Genomic DNA, 23,835 nt, shown 5'->3' with positions numbered 1-23,835 from the left:
TCTGTACCTTCCAGTCGTCGGATTGGTCGACGCGTCTGTACTGCAGCTCGTAGAGCAGCGTGATCCAGCCGTACTGCAGGTCCGATGGTTCCGGGTATTCCCAGGACAGACGTGCTGTGTGTCCCACCTCGTGTCCACCGGCCTCTTCCAGCTCGTAGGTCAAGTTGACTGGAGCTTCAGTCTGAACTGTGGACGACGGCGGATACAGAATCAATCGATCGATCGGTGATCATTTAATCACACAGAGAGGAAAAATCTCTTCACAATCTCTTCATCAAAGCAGTGGATGGTCATTATTTCACTCATAAAGATCATTTTTGGTGCAAAAAATCCCCAAAAAATCAAGCAACTCTCCCACCCCAAAGTCCATAGAGAAAACCAGTGATTTCAGTTCACAGGGACACAGGAGCTGCTGGTCCTCTGCTGCCTCGTGTGGTTACTTTGTGTCACTGAGGTCAATGGAAATGAAGAATTTCAAATGCCGAATTGACAAAATAAGACATTGTAAGTTAGTGATGGAGGCAGCAGTGGATCAACAACTCCTGTGAACTCCTGTGTGCTGTGATGTTAAAATCACTGGTTTACTCTATGGACTTTGATGTGGGAGAGTGAGTGGTTTATAAACTTCAGTTTCCTGTTGTTAAAGTCTGTCTAACAGTGAAGATAAAGACGTGAACATGTTCTTAAAGACATCACAGACTTAAACTGGCTGACTTTAAGTGGCTAAAATCAGGGTTTTTTTCTCCCACACCAAAGCCCATAGAGAAAACCAGTGATTTTAGCTCACAGGGACACAGGAGCTGCTGGTCTCCTGCTGCCTCGTGTGGTCACTTTGTGTCAGTGGGGTAAAGGTTAATAAAGAATTTCAAAAGCCGAATTGATAAAATCAGTCATTGTAAGTTAGTGATGGAGGCAGCAGTGGATCAACAATTCCTGTGAACTCCTGTGTGCTAAAATCACTGATTTTCTCTATGGGCTTTGGTGTGGGAGAGTGAGTGGTTTACAGATTGAGGTAAAGACGTGAACATAATCTAGAGATAATTGTAGATTCTTTTTTTTCCCTCACCAATGTCTGCTACGTCCAGACAGTGCTGCTGGGAGGTGTAGTTCCTGTGTGCAGTGACTGCCGTCACGTTGATGCAGTAGATCTTCCACACGCTGGTGTGACTTTTGTCAAAGTGGCAGCTGTTTGGACCAGAGCTGATGTAGTCTGGACATTCATGACTGGGACCCTGTCTGTCAACAACAGAGAGGAGAAAAAACATGAGTGGATCCATCTGTGAAGCTTTATCTGCACAGTTAGACAGACTAACTCACTCTACCACACCAAAGCCCATAGAGAAAACCAGTGTTTTAACATCACAGCTCATATCCACTGCTGCCTAATTAATTCGCCATTTGAAATCCTTCATTCATTCATCAGTGACACCAAGTGACCACACGAGGCAGCAGTAGACTAAAGAGAGCTAAAATCACTGGTTTTCTCTGTGGGCTTTGGTGTGGGAGAGTGAGTGTCTTCAAGTTTCAAGGTTTTTATTTGCCATTTGTGCTTAAACAGACAGTCCAGGCACATTGGAAATATTTTGCGGGTTCTACAAGTTTTTTTTTTTACAAAAAGGAACACACATTTATATATAAATAAATATATAGCTCAAATCTATACATAGTATACATTTTTTTTTTTTAAATGTAAAAAGAGATGTAGAAAATGTAAAAACAAATAAAAATATACAAATATACAGCACCTTTATATATATATATGTATGTATACATATACATATACATCTACACATACACATACACATATATATAAATATCTATACAAATGTCAGTTTCCTGTTGTTAAAGTCTGTCTAACACTGAGATAAAGACGTGAACGTGTTCTTAAAGACATCGTAGACATAATCTGACGTAGATTTTATGAGGGGAGTCTTTCATTAAGTGGCTAAAACCTGTTTTATCTGTGATAAATCAATGCTTAAAAGGGTCTAAATGTCATTTTCTATGGACTGTAAGTACATTAAGTCGGTTCATGGAAAAGTCATGATTTTAAACCCAGACGTGTGTGAAAATAAGAGTCTATGATGGAGTTAGTGTGTGGTACGTACTCTATGGAGTAGGTGAGGACATAGGAGACTTCCTCCTCCTCCTCCGTCTCCGTCAGGTTGTCCACAGGACTCCACCAGCAGCTGAAGTCCTCCATGTTTTTAGAGCGACAGTTGAAGATGTGAGGCCTCGTCGTCAAGGCGACCGACTCTGTGGACGACAACAAACGTGATGATGAGAAGAGACGCTCGCTGACCACGAAGAACAAAGTCAAACTTGACGACTTTCTAACAGACGGTGAAGAGTCAAATCTCTGTGACTCTTCATCACATCGTCTTCTTAACACCACGCTGCTTAATTCTACACACACTCTCATTTCATTTCTTCATAAGAATCTGAATAACTCTCGTTTACTGTCACATACGACAGCACTGACATGAAATGTTCTAATTTAGCAGAGACTGGGAAGTAAAAATCACTTATAACAAAAAAAACGCACAAAGAAATGACTAAACGTAGATGTAAACAGTCTCATAATAAACCAAAAAGACCAAAAAGTTGATATAAAATAACTCAATTATGGACAAAACGGCAAAAGCAGACATAAAGTAGTATAAAAACAGGCCGTAACTGACTAAAATAGACATAAAACGACTTTAATATTCATGAAATGATGGTGAAACCCACATCAAATAATATACAGATACATACAATAAGAGGAAAATGACCACAAACCATCTCAGAATGAGTAGAAATAGACTTCAGAGACACTGACTAAGGGTCGACAACAGGACCACAAAGAGTCACCAAATTAACATAAAAAGTCAAAAAAATTACCATAAAGTGTCCAACAGTACCACAAAGATCGAATAAATGACCACAAATGACCACAAAGATCGAATAAATGACCATAAATGACCACAAAAAGTCCAAAAATGACCACAAAGAGTCAACAAACCCTAAAAAAAGAGGTCTCTCAGCTCTCTGAGAGACGTGAGTTCACAGATGTTGATGTCAAACCAAAGTGATGAAGTGATGAAGTGATGATCGTCTTCATCTCAGGTGAGTCGTGACTCCCTCAGATTATAATCCAACATGACTTCTGAGAGGAAGAGATGGACGAGGAAACAGATCTATAACAGAGTCACTGAGCTGCACTGATGATGATCATCACCAGCTGAGCTGCTGCTTTCACTGTGTGTGTGTGTGTGTGTGTGTGTGTGTGTGTGTGTGTGATAACAGCACTGACATTTCCCTGAAAATCTCGTCTGCTGAAGGTTGTAGAAGAAGAAGAAGAAGAAGATAAAGATGGCTGCTGCTTACATTTCCTGTCAGCTCTAAATAACCATAAATAAACACAAAATGACTATAAATAACACAAAATGACCACAAAGAGTCAAAACATGAACATAAAGCACCCCCAAAGTGCTACATATAGACAACAGGACCACAATGAGTCACAAAATGACCAGAAACAAACACACAATGTGTCAAAGTGTCAAACAGTACCACAAAGATTGAACAAATGACCAAAAAAACCTAATTTTCATTTAATGTGTGTTACAAAAATAAGAGAAAACTAGAAAAAAAAACAGAGATAGAAAGGAACACAAAGAGTCACAGAATGACCACACAACTCAGCACAAAGAGACATATACTGACCTGTAAGAGATGTGAAATTACCCCATATAGACAAAAATGACTACAAATAAACATACAATGAGCACACAAACACAATGAGCACACAAACACAATGAGCACACAAACACAGGACGACTTCACACAGATTAGTTTGTATTTCAGTTAAAAACTCACCGTGGTCTGGTTCTGTTGTGTATGTGTTGATGCTGCAGATCGTCACAGGAAGCAGACAGAGCAGCAGCCACAGCATCATCATCCTGCTGCTGCTGACTCCTGTCAACACAAACACACACATTATATAACACTTACTCACTCTCCTGCACCAAAGTCCACAGAGGAAACCAGTCATTTTAACACCATCACAGCACACAGGAGTTGTTGATCCACTGCTGCCTCCATCACTAACTTCACATGTCTCATTCTGTGATTTCAGCATTTAAAATATTTTATTTAGACTTAAACTCAGTGACACAAAGTGACCACACGAGGCAGCAGAGGACCAGCAGCTCCTATGTTTCTCTGAGGTTTGGTGTGGACTGTATAAAACCCTCTGAAGCTGGTCTTGTGAAGCAGACCCTCTGGGATAAATAAAGTATTTTTGTCGTTAACTGAAGGAAAGAAGAGCTCGACACTCTCCTCCATTCAGGCCTCATGATTCCACTGCTGAGGGAAAGTCCAACAGAAGAGGAAACATGTGACCTGAACACAAGTGAACATCTGAGGGTCCTCAGTGTGATGATGATGATGATGATGATGATGATGATGATGATGATGCTGATGATGATGATGATGCTTTTCTAAAAACTCACTAACTGCTCAGTGACGTCAACAAACTCAACATAAAAATGGTGTCGCTTTTAGTGTAGAGAAGATACAAACAGCTGCTCTATCTCGCTTTCTGTTGCTTCGTAAACCACTCACTCTCCCACACCAAAGCCCATAGAGAAAAAGCAGTGATTTAAGCTCACAGGGACACAGGAGCTGCTGGTCCTCTGCTGCCTCGTGTGGTCACTTTGTGTCACTGAGGTTAATCTGAACGAAGGATTTTAAAAGCCGAATTTGACAAAATAAGTCATTGTAAGTTAGTGATGGAGGCAGCAGTGGATCAACAACTCCTGTGAACTCCTGTGTGCTGTGATGTTAAAATCACTGGTTTACTCTGTGGACTTTGGTGTGGGAGAGTGAGTGACTTTGGTGTGGGAGAGTGAGTGACTTTGGTGTGGGAGAGTGAGTGACTTTGGTGTGGGAGAGTGAGTGGTTTACAAACTTCAGTTTCCTGTTCAAAAACCAAATAAAAACACTTTCAGTTTAAGTCTACGATGTCTTAAGAGCATGTTCATGTCTTTATTTTACTGTTAGACAGACTTTTTCAACAGGAAACCGAAGTTTGTAAACCACTCACTCTCTCACACCAAATCACTCACTCTCCCACACCAAAGTCCATAGAGTAAACCAGTGATTTTAACATCACAGCACACAGGAGTTCACAGGAGTTGTTGATCCACTGCTGCCTCCATCACTAACTTACAATGACTGATTTTTTTGAATTCAGCTTTTAAAATATGTAATTTAGACTGACCTCAGTGACACAAAGTGACCACACGAGGCAGCAGAGGACCAGCAGCTCCTGTGTCCCTGTGAGCTAAAATCACTGGTTTTCTCTATGGACTTTGGTGTGGGAGAGTTGCTCAATCATTTCTTATGGAACAAATGATCTTGATGAGTGAAATAACTCAGGTTTCTCTCACACAGACACAGGGAGCTGTTTGTGTCGTCTGATAACTGATGTACGACTTAATTAAGTTGCCATAAAATGATTGAAATTGCGATTTAAAAGCTGGTGCCGTCGCCGACTTAAACGTAATTTATACGAAATACGTTTGCGTGTTGTTTGTGCAGCGGCGTCGACCGAGGACAAGCACATCATCAGCAAATCATGAGAAAACAATTAACCGTCTTACACAAACACACAAAGAGTCACATGACACGCAAACAGCAGCAGCAGTGAGATCCATGAGCTGAGACGGCAACAGCAAACACACTGAATAATCCCTCTGTGGATCTGAGGAGGATTAACACAAAGCCTCGTTCAGCTCACACACACACACACACACACACACACACACACACACACACACACACACACACACACACACACACACACACAGCAGCAGGTCACCGTGAGCCAAGAAATGTGAAAGAAATATGAAATATGCTGCGTTTTGTCTGCTTATCTACTCGGGATGAGGGAAAAAAATCTATTCACATAGGAATCGCGATTCCAATCATCCATGATTCAGAATTCATAAACTTAAAAAAAAAAAATATATATATATATATATATATTTTTTTTTTTCAAAATAGAAACTATAAATATATATATATATATATATATATATATAGTTTCCATTTTGAAAAACCACACAAATCACCAGTTTGTGTTATTTGTGTAACTTCTGGGAGAAAAAGGCAGCTAGCATAAGCTTTTATTTATGCTAAAGTTATTTTTGTTGTACAACAAATACGTTTTTATTTGTTTTGAATGAATAAATGTTAACTTTTGTCTTAAGTTTGCCTTTGTGTGATCACATGATCACATTATCTTATACAAACTGGATTGTTTTGATGCCACAGTTTACCTTAACACACTATGCATTATATAAATTTTTGAATCGAGAATCGATTTTTGATCGAATCGTGAGCCTAAGAATCAGAATCTAATTGAATCGTGAGCCACCCAAAGATTCACATCCCTGTTTTCTACCTTAGAGACCACATTCCTACTCGTAAGTAACAAAACAAACAAATATGACAGAAAAAGAGTATTAAAAACTGACAAATTAACAGTAAAGTACTGTCAAAAGTACCTTTAAAGGTACAAAAACACATAAAATCCACACATTTGAGAAGCTGTATAATCTGATAACTGACTCAAACAGAGTCAAGTCACCAAAATAGTTGATGTTTAATGTAGTAAATGTTTAATAACCGACGCTTAAACCTAAAGTTGTCACTGGTTCCAGTCGTTTGTGACTCATTAGCATGATTTCTTGGACCTCTGTTCTTTCCCTCCATGAAACACACGACTGTTTGTTTGTTAGTGAATGAAGTTTGAAGCTTCACTTCCTGTCAGATGAACATGCTTCACACAGCCAGAGGGGGAAGAGTCTCCATGTGACTGTGATGATGCTGACACTGATCAGATCATTCATGATATAACTTCATCTGCTTCAGCTCAGACACAGAAGAACAGAAAACTCTTTAACTCTTTACTGTCTTTAAAGCCACTTATCTGAGGTGTGACTGTGATAATGGACTCACCTGTGAAGACCTTTGACTCTGACTGTACGTCAGCTGTTCACTCTGCAGTAACTAACACGTCTTTATCTCACTCTCCCACACCAAAGCCCATAGAGAAAACCAGTGATTTTAGCTCACAGGGACACAGGAGCTGCTGGTTCTCTGCTGCCTCGTGTGGTCACTTTGTGTCACTGAAGTACATCAAAATGCAAGATTTTTAATGCCGAATTTACAAATGAAGACATTGTAAGTTAGTGATGGAGGCAGCAGTGGATCAACAACTCCTGTGTGATGTTAAAATCACTGGTTTTCTCTATGGGCTTTGGTGTGGGAGAGTGAGTGAGTTTATAAAAGTCTGTCTAACAGTGAGATAAAGACTTAAAAAACCAGAACAACTATCCCTTTAAGTCTTATTTTATAGCGCTGTGTAACTTGGACCTGGTGACGCCTGATAAGAAGCTGATAAGAAGGAATTCATCAGATTTATCAGTGAAACAGCTGTGATTTTAATGCTGCAGGAGGTTATTATGAATTTCAAATGTTGTGTAAAGAATTCTCAAGTGGTCCCATTATGAGAGGTTATTTTCCTGCTCTGTCTTTGTGTTTGATTATATTCCATAAAGGCAGATGTTGCCCAGTGAAGTGAACACAGCGTGGTCAACAGTGATTATCGTAGCGCTCGTCACAGCCGTCTTTAGACTCTACGTGTGCACAAAGCTCCTCTGTCTCTAATCACAGGTTTATCCTCTGTTCTGTCAGTGTTCAGTTCACACAAGTTCACGAGTCACTGACACACATGAGAGGAAATTAGCCTGTCACGCTTATCTTGGTTCACATTTATAACTACGTTCACAAAGCAGTGGAACACAGTTCAAGACTGAGAGAGCGCTCCTATCACGTCTTTATCTCACTGTTAGACGAGAAACTGACAATGTAAACCACTCACTCTCCCACACCAAAGCCCACAGAGAAAATCTGTGATTTTAGCTCACAGGGACACAGGAGCTGCTGGTCTACTGCTGCCTCGTGTGGTCACTTTGTGTCACTGAGATAAGTTTTGAATTGATAAAATCAGACATTGTAAGTTAGTGATGGAGGCAGCAGTGGATCAACAACTCCTGTGAACTCCTGTGTGCTGTGATGTTAAAATCACTGGTTTTCTCTATGGACTTTGGTGTGGGAGAGTGAGTGGTTTACAAACTTCAGTTTCCTGTAAAAAAAAACAAATAAAAACACTCTCAGTTTAAGCTGTCGACCTCTAAGAACATTTTCACGTCTTTATCTTCACTGTTAGACAGACTTTAACAACAGGAAACTGAGGTTTGTAAACCACTCACTCTCCCACACCAAAGCCCATAGAGAAAATCAGTGATTTTAACATCACAGCACACAGGAGTTGTTGATCCACTGCTGCTGTCACTAAGTGATGAAAATAACATTAAAGGCGCCATATGTAAGAATGTGGCCAAAAACAGTTACTACATTCAAATTCAAAACACAGAGGTCTTTTAGGTTTCGTTTTCTGACGTAACTGGCAACCCGTGGTTGCTCTGCAGCTGAGACTCTACCGACTGCAATGATTGGTAGACGGCGGTAGGTGGCGCCACATGACGCCGAAACATGATTTCAAAACATAAACATGATTTGCAGTCTGCAAAAGATTATTTTTAATGCAAATATTTTGTCTGTACTGTTGTTGTTGGTGAGTTCAGTTTGTTATATGAACATTATTCCTGAGTCTCTGTGACATATTAGGAGGATTTTATGATTTATTACATAATGCACCTTTAAATGTCTTATTTTTATTAATTTGGTGTTTAAAAATCTTAGTTCAGATTAACCTCAGTGACACAAGGTGACCACACGAGGCAGCAGTGGATCAACAACTCCTGTGTGCTGTGATGTTAAAATCACTGGTTTTCTCTATGGACTTTGGTGTGTAGACTTAAAGTGACGCAGACGCAGACAGATGAACGTAAACATGGAGCATCTTATTATTCTCTAACGTTTTAGAGGAAAAACAGGAAAGTGAAGTTTTTGTCTCTTTAGAAAGAAGACGTTGTTCTCGCCTCGAAAAACACGTGTGAAATTCGTCAACGACAAAAAAAGCCATTAAAAAGCAGCTTTATTGCATTTGAAAGTGGGCTGCAGTCGTCGTTTGATGTCAGCAGAGTTCCCACAGGCCAGAGTGTGACCTTTAACAACACACACACATACACACACACTGAGGTGTCTGTGCGATGATTTCACTTCATAGCGTTTCAAAGTAAAGGAAACACTGAATAGAAAACACAGCTTTTCCAGAAAAAATAAAGGTAAATCCTTAAAGGTGCAGAACACAACATCCTGTCTCACAGGACGTCACAAACAACAACACAAACAAACAATACTATGGACGTACAAATAGTCAGTCCTTCTGCGTGACGCTGAAGAAACACCACACCCTCATGATAAATACGTTTGTTCTCACAGAGTTCATGTGATCGTATTGTTGCCCTGTTTATGTTGCATTAGTCTTTATAAGTGTTTACCAAGTCTGTGTGAACGCAACCAGAGACGGAGCGGAGCGACCAACAGCTGTGTGAAGTCTTTAAGAACATGTTCACTGTCAGACAGACTTTTATAAACCACTCACTCTCCCACACCAAAGTCCATAGAGAAAACCAGTGATTTTAACATCACAGCACACAGGAGTTCACAGGAGTTGTTGATCCACTGCTGCCTCCATCACTAACTTATAATATCTTCATTTTTTGAATTCAGCATTTGAAATATTTAATTTAGACTTACTTCAGTGACACAAAGTGACCACACGAGGCAGCAGTAGACCAGCAGCTCCTGTAACTCCGCACGGTGAAATCACTGATTTTCTCTATGGGCTTTGGTGTGTGAGAGTGAGTGGTTTACAAACTTCACTTTCCTGTTTGAAAAATAAAGTTAAACATATTTTTCAAGTTATCGTAGATTTAAACTGATGTAGATTTTGTTTGTTTAATATTGTCAGCCGCTCTGGTTGGACTTTGTGTTTGAGGCTGTAACCGTCTTGGTACGGTCCAGCAGTGATCAGAGCTCCAGCTGAGCAGAGGTGAGAGCGTCCACCCATCACAGCGCCACCCGCAGGGCAACAGGAAGCACTGAACCAAACTGATCCACAGGGGAGTCACATGAACACAGCACAGCCTTATATAACTGTCTGTGCGTGTGTGTGCGTGTGTGTGTGTCTGTGTGTGTGTGTGTGTGTCTGTGTGTCTCCACACTGACAGCTGTCAGCGTTGTCAAGAGTTCATTATCAGTTGTCAGTGCTGAAGGTTTATCAAAGAGAAGGAGCTGGAGTTACTGTAAACATCTCATGGTTCAAAGAACACAAACAACAACAAACTGTGACATGTCATTTAGTCACAAGAGACGACTAATTATGACCGTTTAACGACAGACCTCACATGGACTTATGCAGCTACAAGGGAATTAAATCAGCTCAAGTCTATGGGTTCTTAAGAATACGTCCACTGCTTTATTTATAATGATTTTAGCATGTTTTTTCTTTTAAGTCTGTAAACCACTCACTCTCCCACACCAAAGTCCATAGAGAAAATCAGTGATTTTAGCTCACAGGGACACAGGAGCTGCTGGTCCTCTGCTGCCTCGTGTGGTCACTTTGTGTCACTGAGGTACATCAAAATGCAAGATTTTTAATGCCGAATTAACAAATTAAGACATTGTAAGTTAGTGATGGAGGCAGCAGTGGATCAACAACTCCTGTGAACTCCTGTGTGCTGTGATGTTAAAATCACTGGTTTTCTCTATGGACTTTGGTGTGGGAGAGTGAGTGGTGAAAAACCAGATTTTTTTTTGCCGGTTAATAACAGAAGTTATTAAATGAAATCAACATCAGCTTATGTCTACAATATTTTAAGAACACGTTCACGTCTTTAACTCACTGTTACACAGACTTTTGTAAACCACTCACTCTCCCACACCAAAGTCCATAGAGTAAACCAGTGATTTTAACATCACAGCACACAGGAGTTCACAGGAGTTGTTGATCCACTGCTGCCTCCATCACTAACTTACAATGACTGATTTTGAGAATTGGGCATTTGAAAATCTACATTCACATTTACTGCAGTGACACATAGTGACCACACGAGGCAGCAGTAGACCAGCAGTTTACAGTGAGATAAAGACGTAGATATCGCAGACTTAAGCTAACATGGATGTTCTTCAGTACGTCTTTTATTCAGTGGCTTAAATGAGGATCTCGTCTCCTAAAAACCCCACAAAAACACTGAACTTCCCCCTTTAACTTCACGAGCTACGCTAACAGTGCGAGCATTCTTCCTTCCTGTTAGCGTGTGGCTAATTGAATTAGCTTTTCTTTTTTTCCAGAAGACCAGAGGACGCCTGCAGCTGCTCACATCATCAGTGTGACGTCAGCAGTCACATGTCTCTCCTGATTCACTGTGAAGAACTCCATGTACGTCTGATTTAAACTGATTTCCTGCCCACGCACCAAACTGACATATGTGGAGACTCCTGTCTGCTACTGTCGTCCATCAGAGGTTTATTCCACACAGGAAATAAACAACAACAACAACATCAAGTCTTCCCTCTCTGCTCCCTTTGCTTCCATGGTCTTGTTTTTAATTTCATTAGTCATTTAATGTCAGGGAATGATGTCTTCAAATGTCTTGTTTTTGTCCATAAACCAAAAATGATGTTTGTTTTTTGTCTTTTCTCTGATAAAAATAATATTTAAAAAATAGAGTTGTTGCCACTTTTTCACTGCTTAAATTTGAGTCTAATAACAAAATAAATGTTTTTTTAAGTCAGTGACAATGAGTCCAAACTTCTCACTTTTACTAAAACAATCTTTAGATTTATTTAACACCAAAAATCCCAAGAGAAAGCAGAAAAAATAGATTATTTTCATGTTCTGATAAAATAATCAACAGATTAATGTTGGTACAGTTTGTAGGATTAGTTTTGGTCATTATTGATCAATAATGACATCATAAACTTTCAGTTTAGGGTAAATAAAAGGATTCGCTCTGTTTATAACCTCAATAAGCTGAGCTGCAACCCTAATAATACAAATAATGTTTCAATAAAGAAAATAAAAAGTGAAAATGTGTGATTTTCTTTAACCAAAGACATTTAATTTATTTATATATTATTATGTATGTGTATGTTATGGACCTATGTCTGCAATAAAGCTTATTATATTGAAAAAAATAATAATATATATACATATATATATTTATTTTAATATTTAAAAGCAGAATCGTGTCATTGTCACCAATAAAAAAAGGAATAATAAATCAAATATCATAAATAATTGATATAAATATATTTCTTAATGTTTCCCTTTTGATTTAAAACACCGTAATTAAACAGCGCGCGTTCATTAAATCACCTGAACTTTTAATGAGTTTAACAGCGCGTGCACGCGCGCCACGGGAACGTGCGTGCTAATTATAAAACGGTAAAAGTCTCTCACCTGTGACGCGAAATATCTCCTCTGTCATGAACCGCATCAGCTGCTGCGCTAAAGTCTGCAGGACCAGGACCGGGACCGGGACCAGGACCAGGACCGGGACCAGGACCGGGGTTGGGACTGTCCTGCAGCCGGTGGATGCAGCCGGTGGTCCGGGGAGATCCCCGTGCAGGAGCGTGATCCAGGGCTGGAGCAGCAGGTCCGGTGGTGGATCTCTGTTCTCTGGACAAGATTGATGTCCACCTGATCAGCAGCGACACACACGCACACACACCAGCTGGAGCTCCAAGCTCCTCCCCCTCTGAGCTGGAGCCACACCCACACACGCGCCACTAGGGGGCGTGAGAGAGCTAAAAGAAACTCAAACAAAGCCATTAATAATATATTTATACTCATAGATATGGAAGTGAAAAATACAGGGAATTTAAAAGGAATAGTTCAGGGTTTTCAGCTGCAACAGAGTTTTATCTACTGAACAAAATACTAAAGATAATAATAATAATAATAATAATGATAAAATGTGCTTAAGTCAATAAAATAAGAACATGTTGACACGTCTTTATTTCACTGTTAGACAGACTTTTACTTGTGTACACTAGTTTAAAAGTCACTCACTCTCCCACACCAAAGCCCATAGAGTAAATCAGTGAATTTAACATCACAGCACACAGGAGTTCACAGGAGTTGTTGATCCACTGCTACGGAAGCGTATTGCATTCACTTGAAAAAAAAAAAAACTCTCTGTTTTTCTCAGTAATTAATTTTAGGTTTGATTTTTTGAATAATTTTTTTTCTGTTTTTCTGACTAATATTTTTTCCCTGTTTTTCTGTCTATTTTTTTTTCCGTTTTTTCAGAGTAATTTTTTTTCTGTTTTTCAGAGTAAATTTTTTTCAGTTCTTCGTGCAAATATTTTTTCCCCTGTTTTTCGGAGTAATTTTTTTCTGTTTTTCGTGCAAATTTTTATTTTATTTTATTTATATAAAAAATTACTCCGAAAAACAGGGGGAAAAAAAATGTGCACGAAAAACAGAAAAATAATTACTCTGAAAAACTGAAAAAAAAATTTGACAGAAAAACAGGGAAAAAATATTAGTCAGAAAAACAGAAAAAAAATTATTCAAAAAATCAAACCGAAAATTAATTACTGAGAAAAAAAGGAGTTTTTTTTTTTTTTTTTCAAGTGAATGCAATCGGTTCCGTACACTGCTGCCTCCATCACTAACTTACAATATGTTCTTATGCACAATTCGGCTTTCAAAATCCCTCATTTAGCTTTAAATCAGTGACACAAAGTGACCACACGAGGCAGCAGTAGACCAGCAGCTCCTGTGTCCCTGTGAGCTAAAATCACTGATTTTCTCTATGGGCTTTGGTGTGGGAGATTGAGTGGTTTACAAACTTCAGTCTCCTGTCTAACAGTGAGATAAAGACGTGAACATGTTCTTGTAGTTTAACCAGTTTTCTTAGTTTCCCTCGTCGTTGCTCAGAGTTTCTGACAAAAAACAATCATCGTAACATGAACAGATGTCATCGTTGCTATGCAACAACAGATTTAATCTAATCCCTGTTCCCCCAGATTAGGACCTTTTGTCTGAATGACACAGCTCTGGTACCTTTACCTCAGCAGTAGCAGGTGCTTGTTATCCAGCTTCCATAAGCTGCTGCTGCTGCTGCTGCTGCTGCTTTAATGTCAACTCCTGACATTTTAAACAGAGTGAGGCTGAGTGGCGCCCCCTGCAGGCTGAAACAGACACATGACAGCAGCAGAAATAACAACAAGGGAACACAATAATGAGAAGCAACTCGAGAAACTTTACACAACAAAACACTAAAGTGTCACTGAGAGTGAGCCGGTGTTTGTCAGGAGGCCAGCAGGGGGCGCTGCACACAGCTCAGCTGGGACCCTTGTCGTTTCAGCCACTTTACGAATGAAAACACAGACACTATCACATCATAAATACAAAATAAACATTTAAATAAATGATTAATATTCAAGTAAAACTGTGACAAAAAAATGACATAAACACAAGAACATACTGGTCAAAGAAGAGGAATAAAACAACATATAAATAACAAAAGACCTTAAAGTTCAATCAAATATAAACACCAGGATAAATATAAGAGCTTAAACTTATTACAGTTAAGTCTATTAGATTATTATATGAGAATAAAGTTGAATAAAAGAGTTCAGAGTAAAATATAAGGACATAAAACACAGTTAGATAAAAACAAAATGTGACAGTAAAGTGTAATAAAATAGAAGGACATGCACCAGAGTTACATAAGGAATGATTGAAAATGTTGTTGTTGTACAGTTTTATTACCTGTGCTGGGCTATTTATCAATAACTTATCAATATCTTATCAATATATGGTGACGTGAGACAAGATATGGTCTTTGATGTTCTATCTGCGAGGACAGCCACGCTGATAATCCTCATATTTATTCTGATTAAAAACACACAGACTGGACAGAATTCTATTTAAAAAAGTCACTTTTGTCATTTTGAGCCAAATGAGAAATAAATCAGGTGTCATGTGACATGAAAGGTAATAACTGTGTGATACAGATGAACACAATCCTCCTCCTCCAGAGTCATACGTGGTTTATTAAGGTGAGAGTTTGGTGTGAAACAGGAAGAATGTGGAAATGTTTTTTGTTTAGAAATCATCCACTTCCTCTCTCTCACTCACCGTGTCAACATCCACCGTCCACTTCCTCCTTTAACGTCCACCTGTGGCATTTCTGCATCAGTGCACCGACAGCAAATCAACAGTCATTTCATATCAAAGTAATCAGGGTCTGAAAGGTTTTCCTCCACAGTTCCATCCAATTTGAACCCTTAAACATGTATTTATAAAGTTATAACACTCACCCGGTTCTCCTGAAAAGGGTTTTCACAGAAAGAACTGCATTATTCTAGAATTTAAATACTGTACAGAGATGAACAGATAACCAGATTCTGTATAAAAATATAGACGCAAATCCACATCACTTTATAAAATATACACCAGTCTGCTTTGTCTTCAGAACATGTTCACGTCTTTATCTCACTGTAAACTGAAGTTTGTAAACCACTCACTCTCCCACACCAAAGCCCATAGAGTAAACCAGTGATTTTAACATCACAGGGACACAGGAGTTCACAGGAGTTGTTGATCCACTGCTGCCTCCATCACTCGCTTCAAACGTCTTATTTTTTTTAATTCGGCATTTTAAAATATTTCATTTAGTCTTAAGTCAGTGACCCAAAGTGACCACACGAGGCAGCAGAGGACCAGCGAGGTTCAAGTGGGAGTGAAACGTTAAAAACTCCTCGTCTTCCTGATACAGCCTTGAAGAGACACTTCCTCATTCGCTTTCACCAAAAGGTGTCAAAGAAAAGTGAGTGAGTCACTGCTCTCTTCACTCTCCTCCTGCTTCATCCTCCATCACACACACACACACACACACACACACACACACACACACAGCTTCTTTCCATCATGGGAAACTTTGTAGCCAACGAGGGAATCTCCAGCTTTGTTATCGTGAGTCAAATCTCTACCTTTATTTTTTTTAATGTAACTTATTCGTGACATTTTGACCATGTCGTCTCTGAGGGGAAATTTGACATTTCTTTATTCTTGAATGATTGACTGTATTATTTTTGTTTTCATGTGTGTTACAGGTGGTGTGGTTGATCATCAACGCCTTCCTTTTCGTGCACTTCTACATGGTGTTCCTGGTGGAGCGCTGGTTTTACACCAGGGTTCTGCTCGGGGTGAGTGGAACCGCCCAGAATCTCTTATGAATCAATGATATTTAGATACAAATACATGCAGAAAAGTTGTTTCTTGGTGTCTCTACGGTAATTTCTGTGGTTTTCTGCGCTCACGGTTGAGTTCATATTGCGCTCGGTCAAAAATCCCCGACTGCAGCTGTGCAGAAGTGAAACACAGAGGCTGATTCTCTGGGTTTGATCCAAACACAGAGAATCACTTTTATTCTAAAAATCTATGATGTCTTCAGAACATGTTCACGTCTTTATCTTCACTGTTAGACAGGCTTTATAAACCACTCACTCTCCCACACCAAAGCCCATAGAGAAAACCAGTGATTTTAGCTCACAGGGACACAGGAGCTGCTGGTCTACTGCTGCCTCGTGTGGTCACTTTGTGTCACTGATCTATACGCATAATTTCAAAAAGCCGAATTCACTTAAATAAGTCATTGTAAGTTAGTGATGGAGGCAGCAGTGGATCAACAACTCCTGTGAACTCCTGTGTGCTGTGATGTTAAAATCACTGGTTTACTCTATGGACTTTGGTGTGGGAGAGTGAGTGGTTTACAAATTTCAGTTTCCTGTTGTTAAAGTCTGTCTAACAGTGAAGATAAAGACGTGAACGTGTTCTCAAGATGTTGTCGACTTAGACTGACATAGATGTTATTAGTTTACTACTTTTTTTACATGCCTAAAATCTGTTTGTTAACCACTCACTCTCCCACACCAAAGTCACTCACTCTCCCACACCAAAGCCCATAGAGTAAACCAGTGATTTTAACATCACAGCACACAGGAGTTCACAGGAGTTGTTGATCCACTGCTGCCTCCATCACTAACATACAATGTCTTATTTTTGTGAATTCAGCATTTGGAAATCTTAATTTTTATTTATTTAAGTTACACAAAGTGACCACACGAGGCAGCAGTAGACCAGCAGCTCCTGTGTCCCTGTGAGCTAAAATCACTGATTTTCTCTATGGGCTTTGGTGTGGGAGAGTGAGTGGTTTACAAACCTCAGTTTCTTGTTCTTAAAGTCTGTCTAACAGTGAAATAAAGACGTTAACATGTTCTTAAGATGTAGTAGACTACGTCAGACTAACCCACCTCCCTCTCTGTCTGTCTGTCTGTCTGTCTGTCTGTCATCAGCATGCTCTATCATGGGCCAGAGCTCCTGCCGCCTGCCTGAACTTCAACTGTATGCTCATTCTTCTGCCCGTGTGTCGAAACCTCCTCTCCTTCCTGCGCGGCACCATCCAGGTTCACTTTGGCCAAACACAAGACATTTATTCAGTTAGTCGTCACGTTCACATTCTAACACTTTGCTCACTTTGATCAGTGCTGCAGTCGTGCAGCCGCTCGTCAGCTGGACCGAAACCTGACTTTTCACAAGCTGGTGGCTTATATGATCGCCTTCCACACAGGTAATGACAGCACTGAGTCACAGGAAAACACCAAGAATCACTCACATTTAATGTTTATGCAGCAGGGTTTTTTTTTTTACGTATGTTCGAGGTCCAGCGTGTGAGAATTAGTGACAGCTAGTGGTGAGACTGCAGATTGCAATACATTTAGGGAAAATAGATGGAACAAGATAAAAAACATGAGAAAACACGTTATTCAAAGGCAACTTCTCCACTCATTTAAATAATATATCTCTCTCTCTCTCTCTCTCGAAGCCGTGCACATCGTTGCACACTTGTTCAACTTTGAATATTTCATGGACGCTCAGCTGAATGGAAACAGCAGCTTCCTGCCCTTCATCCTCTCGCAAATCGGCAACGGGGACAACGCGTCCTTCCTGAACCCCATCAGGACAAACCAGACGGTGGGTCACGCATTATCACGTTAGCTCGATTGCTACACGCGGCGATTGCTTCACCCGATGATGTTCCCTCTTGCGAGGTCGTCGGTCTGTGCGCGTGTGTTGTCATCAAAGACACTTCCTGTGTGCAATCAACTGCCTCTGAAGTGCAAACGTAAATCTACGCACGTACGCTCCTTTAAGAAGCTCATAAAGCTGAGTTCACGTTGAATAACAAAGCAATTTAACGCAGATAAAAGAAAACGGAGGGAGGACGCAGACGCCTAACGTTCAGAAAACAGGACAGACAGGAACAGTAAAACAGGAAACCCACGGTACAACTAGAAAATGTACGATGTTCACCCAGAAAAGCCAGCGGTCATGACCTTTAGACGATTAGATAAGACTCAACTCATAAAATCTACGTCAGCTTCAGTCTACGACATCTTTAAGAACATGTTCACGTCTTTATCTTCACTGTTAGGCGGACTTTTCCTGGTGTAAACTGAAGTTTGTAAAGTCACTCACTCTCCCACACCAAAGTCCATAGAGAAAACCAGTGATTTTAACATCACAGCACACAGGAGTTCACAGGAGTTGTTGATCCACTGCTGCCTCCATCACTAACTTACAATGACTGATTTTGTAAAATTCGGCTTTTAAAATATGTCATTGCGAATTAAATCAGTGACACAAAGTGACCACACGAGGCAGCAGTAGACCAGCAGCTCCTGTGTCCCTGTGGGCTAAAAATCACTGATTTTCTCTATGGACTTTGGTGTGGGAGAGTGAGTGGTTTACAAACTTCAGTTTACAGTGAGATAAAGACGTGAACATGTTCTTAAGACATAGCAGACTAAAGCTGGTGTATATTTTATAAGTGATGTGGATTTGCGTCTATATTTTTTCTGTATTTTTATACAGAATCTGGTTATCTGTTCATCTCTGTACAGTATTTAAATTCTAGAATAATGCAGTTCTTTCTGTGAAAACCCTTTTCAGGAGAACCGGTGAGTGTTATAACTTTATAAATACAAGTTTTTGATTGAACTCAGTGACACAAAGTGACCACACGAGGCAGCAGTAGACCAGCAGCCCCTGTGTCCCTGAGAGCTAAAATCACTGGTTTTCTCTATGGACTTTGGTGTGGGAGAGTGAGTAAGTGAGTGAGCGACGAGGGTTTAAATGTGTTTAAACTGCATGTGGCTGCAGAACCCTACCATCGTCATGTTCACCACCATCGCCGGGCTGACGGGCGTGGTCATCACGCTCGCCCTCATCCTCATCATCACGTCGTCCATGGAGGTGATCCGCAGGTCCTACTTCGAGGTCTTCTGGTACACTCACCACCTCTTCGTCATCTTCTTCATCGGCCTGGTGTTCCACGGCTTCGGGTGAGACAGCGCGCACACACACACACACACACACACCAGTTAGACTCAGTTTTTGGGCGTTTATTGATGATTTCATTGTCTATGTGTGTGTGTGTGTGTGTGTGTGTGTGTGTGTGTGTGTGTGTGCAGTCGTATCGTACGAGGACAGACGCCCGGCAGTCTGAAGACAAACGACCCTGAGGTCTGCGCTGAGCGCTTTAACGACTGGGGAAAGAACGGCTCTAACTGTGCCGTGCCAGAGTTTGCAGGAAACCCCCCAGCGGTGAGCTGTTAAAGGGACAGTGCAGGTGTTTAGGTGTGAAGAGTGTGTGTGTGTGTGTTTAACAACATTGTTCTTGTGTTGTGTGTAGACGTGGAAGTGGGTGGTGGGCCCCATGATCCTCTACGTGTGCGAGAGGATCATTCGTCTGTACAGGTCTCACCAGAAAGTGGTCATCACCAAGGTGTGTTTGTGTTTTTACCATCAACTCATGAACTCACTCGTTAAAGAGAGCTTTTATTTTGAAAAAATAACCACTTTTTTCACGTTTTTTGATGACTAAAAGTTATTATTGTTTTTTTCAATCTCTAGTCCATACTGTATATATTTTAGAAATTGTCTATTATGTTCACTATACATTCTAATCTATTTAACTTTTTTAAATATAGTCTCAGTGTTAATATCTTTTTATATTGTACTCTTGTTAATGCATGGTTATTATTTATTATCCTTATCTTTACTGTCTTGCTGCTGTAAAGCTGTAAATGTCCCCACTGCAGGTCAAATAAAGGACTCTCTTATCTCTTATCTTACTAAACAAATTCGATTGTATAAAAATAAACATTTTAAAAAAAGTAAAAACTAAATAAAATAAAGATAAAGCTGAAATTTGTAGGGATGAGACGCAAAAACCAACAGCATTTTTCACTTAAATTCAAATATTTCAACTTGATTGATTAAGTATAAGAACATAAATCTATCTAAATCTATGTAGTATACGTTTTATTTATGGTGGACTCTTTTATTGTATATATTTCCAGATTGTCTACTTTATTATTGTATCAGCCTATTTTACTGTTTTATCTCGATTGGTATATTTAGCTCTTGTTTCCTCACGCTTCTGGAAGAAAAACAATTCCCCCCCCCGGGGATTAATAAAGTATTCTAATTCTGAATACTTTATTAAAGTATTCTGATTTTACCCGGTGCTTCTAAACTCTTCTTTTCCCGACATATGAGAATGAACAGCGTGGATAAGTCGTCTCGTACGTACTGGTCTGCAGGTGGTGATGCATCCGTCCAAGACTCTGGAGCTGCAGATGAAGAAGAAAGGCTTCAGGATGGAGGTGGGTCAGTACGTCTTCATCCAGTGTCCGTCCGTGTCGCGGCTGGAGTGGCACCCGTTCACGCTGACCTCTGCCCCCGAGGAGGACTTCTTCACCGCCCACATCCGCATCGTCGGGGACTGGACGCAGGCTCTGTACGAGGCCTGCGGGGGCGACAAGAACGAGACGGTGGAGGCCTGGAAACTGCCCAAGTATGTTATATCTAAGTGTGTCCAGCTCTGCTCTGAGAGGCTGCCAATTACTGCCCAGAGAGAGAAGTGGAATCACGGAATACTAACTACAGCTTAACGTTAGAGCTGCAGCACTTTATCCTCTCATCAAAGAGCGACCTGCTGCTGCTGCTGCTGCTGCTGCGTCCACTTCTCTCTAATGTTTGAAAATAACAGGAATGACGCACATTCACACAGAAAGATCAGATGACGGACGCACAGAGACGTTTGACTCACTGTGTTCCTCTGGTTCGTCAGGATGGCCATCGACGGCCCGTTCGGCACGGCCAGCGAGGACGTGTTCCGCTACGAGGTGGTGATGCTGGTGGGGGCGGGGATCGGCGTGACGCCGTTCGCCTCCATCCTCAAGTCCGTGTGGTACAAACGCATCCAGAAGAACCAGGAGGTTTTCACCAAGAAGGTCAGAGGTCAACAAAGACTAAACAACAACAACCTTCAAAAATGAGGAAAAATAGCTTGTAATTACAGAGGTGGAAAGTAAAGAAATACATTTACTCAAGATACTGTATTGAATACTTTTTTTGTGTATTTTTTAAGTACAAATCAGGATTTTGTATTTTACTTGAGTACGTATTGAAGTATTGTACTTAGTTACTTTATAAATCCTATCCGTTACTGAGTAAAAATAAAAAGACCTACAGGGGGAAAAATTTACAGCAGAACCAGACCAATGATGATGTGATTAGCATTAGCACTGGTGCGTGAACATAGAGGGCGTGGCCAAAAGTGACATCATATCCTGTGCCGCGCCGGGCGTGAGCTCCAAAATAGTTTTAATAATTTCTGACCCTTATCATATTTCTACTACCCTCACACCCCACGCAAAGTAACTGAGTAACTTTTACTTAAAGTACATTTCAAAAGAACTACTTTTTACTTCTACTTAAGTAATATTTCATCAAAGTATTAATACTTTTACTTGAGTACAATATTTTAGTACTTTTTCCACCTCTGTTTAATCGTGTAATGATCAATTCACTCATTAATTATCCATATTTTGCTTTAGTGAGTCTCTTACGATGACTGCACACAAGTCATTGTATGATTTAAAGCAGTTTATGTGGATTATCATCCGTGCAAATGCTCCTCCTGTGTGTGTGTGTGTGTGTGTGTGTGTGTGTGTCCTCAGATCTACTTCTACTGGCTGTGTCCAGAGACTCAGGCGTTCGAGTGGTTCGCTGACCTGCTGCAGTCTCTGGAGGGTCAGATGACGGAGAAGGACATGAGCGACTTCCTCAGCTACAACATCTACCTCACGCGCTGGAAGGAGACCGAGGTGCTGCGAGGTTCATTTTCAACACAAAACACACATTTAAACCCTTTGACTCACACGTGTGTGTGTGTGTGTGTGTGTGTGTGTCAGGCGGCTCACTTCCGCGTTCACCACGAGGCGGAGAACGACCCGATCACCGGCCTCAAACAGAAGACTCTTTATGGGAAACCCAACTGGGACAACGAGTTCACCAACATCGCCACAAAGCACCCAAAGTGAGGCCAAACACCACTCTGTGTCCCATGATCTCCTGCAACACGTCCATCGTGTCGTCTTCTTCTTCTGAGTCAAAGAAGCGAAAAACACATTAAATCCACTCTGCTGTCATCGCCATGACGACCTTTTCACCTGCTGAGTGAAAAGCGCAGCGTGTCACAAGAAAATCACTTCAGTTAAAGTATGAAAAGTGACGCCATTTCCTGGAGTTAAAGGCACTTAAAGCCTCAGCGTCTGTGATAATCTTTAACAACACATTTATCTCACTGTAAGACAGACTTTAACAACAGGAAACTGAAGTTTGTAAACTCACTCACTCTCCCACACCAAAGTCCATAGAGAAAATCAGTGATTTTAGCTCACGGGGACACAGGAGCTGCTGGTCTACTGCTGCCTCGTGTGGTCACTTTGTGTCACTGAGGTAAACCTGAGCATAGGATTTAAGATGCTGAACTCATAAAATAAGACATTGTAAGTTAGTGATGGAGGCAGCAGTGGATCAACAACTCCTGTGAACTCCTGTGTGCTGTGATGTTAAAATCACTGGTTTACTCTATGGGCTTTGGTGTGGGAGAGTGAGTGGTTTATAGACTTTAGTTTCCTGTTCATAAACCAAATAAAAACACTATCAGATTAGGTCTATACTATCTTTAGAACATGTTCACGTCTTTATCTTTAACTGTTAGACAGACTTTAACAACAGGAAACTGAAGTTTGTAAACCACTTTGGTGTGGGAGAGTGAGTGGTTTACAAAATTCAGTTTCCTGTTGGGAAAATGGTAACATAGTGGCATCGAATGCTTAAATATTATACACTTGAGCGCATGAGGTTTAGCGAAAGTAATGCAGGGTTCACGGCGCGTTGAGCTTCAAGATGCATTCAATAAACCTCGTTCACTAAATACACGCTAATGTCAACGCATTTACTGATCTGTGATAAAACAATAAAACTGAACGAGCCAGTGTGTGTGTGTGTGTGTGTGTGTGTGTGTCCTCAGGAGTAAAGTGGGCGTGTTCCTGTGTGGTCCACAACGTCTGGGAGAATCTCTGGAGAAACAGTGTCTGACGCACTCAGAGGCCGACGTCAAGTTCATCTTCAACAAGGAAAACTTCTAGAACAACAGATGGAAAATAACGTGATCAGATATCTGCATAACAGTTATTTTTCTTTTTTAAATGCAGTTACAGTTTCAACATTTCAACAATTATGCAAATACTATTGTTTTAGCCTCTTCATCTCGGACACAGTCGTGATATCCGAGCAGCAGCAGCAGCAGCAGTTTTTGTCTTTTTAATGGCTTTAAATAAATCCGTACATCACACAGGTGTTAAGACTTGCTCTAAATG

General features: G+C 40.5%; 1 protein-coding gene across 1 annotated transcript; it reads left to right on the top strand.

Moving 5' to 3' along the window:
- The first annotated feature begins 15,868 nt into the window (after nucleotides 1–15,868).
- On the top strand, nucleotides 15,869–23,625 carry cybb (cytochrome b-245, beta polypeptide (chronic granulomatous disease)). The gene is made up of 13 exons (XM_083908631.1): nucleotides 15,869–16,012; nucleotides 16,153–16,245; nucleotides 17,395–17,505; nucleotides 17,585–17,669; nucleotides 17,925–18,073; nucleotides 19,262–19,443; nucleotides 19,573–19,705; nucleotides 19,794–19,886; nucleotides 20,707–20,960; nucleotides 21,237–21,399; nucleotides 22,129–22,275; nucleotides 22,363–22,487; nucleotides 23,487–23,625. Exons 1-13 carry the CDS (start codon nucleotides 15,968–15,970, stop codon nucleotides 23,602–23,604), a joined length of 1,698 nt encoding a protein of 565 aa, XP_083764757.1. The 5' UTR covers nucleotides 15,869–15,967; the 3' UTR covers nucleotides 23,605–23,625.
- Nucleotides 23,626–23,835: the final 210 nt, after the last annotated feature.

The sequence above is a fragment of the Microchirus variegatus genome (genome assembly GCF_963457635.1).
Source record: "Microchirus variegatus genome assembly, chromosome: 22".
Lineage (NCBI taxonomy): Eukaryota > Metazoa > Chordata > Actinopteri > Pleuronectiformes > Soleidae > Microchirus > Microchirus variegatus.
Note: the sequence above shows the minus strand (reverse complement) of the source record. Positions and strands in the feature narration are given on the sequence as shown.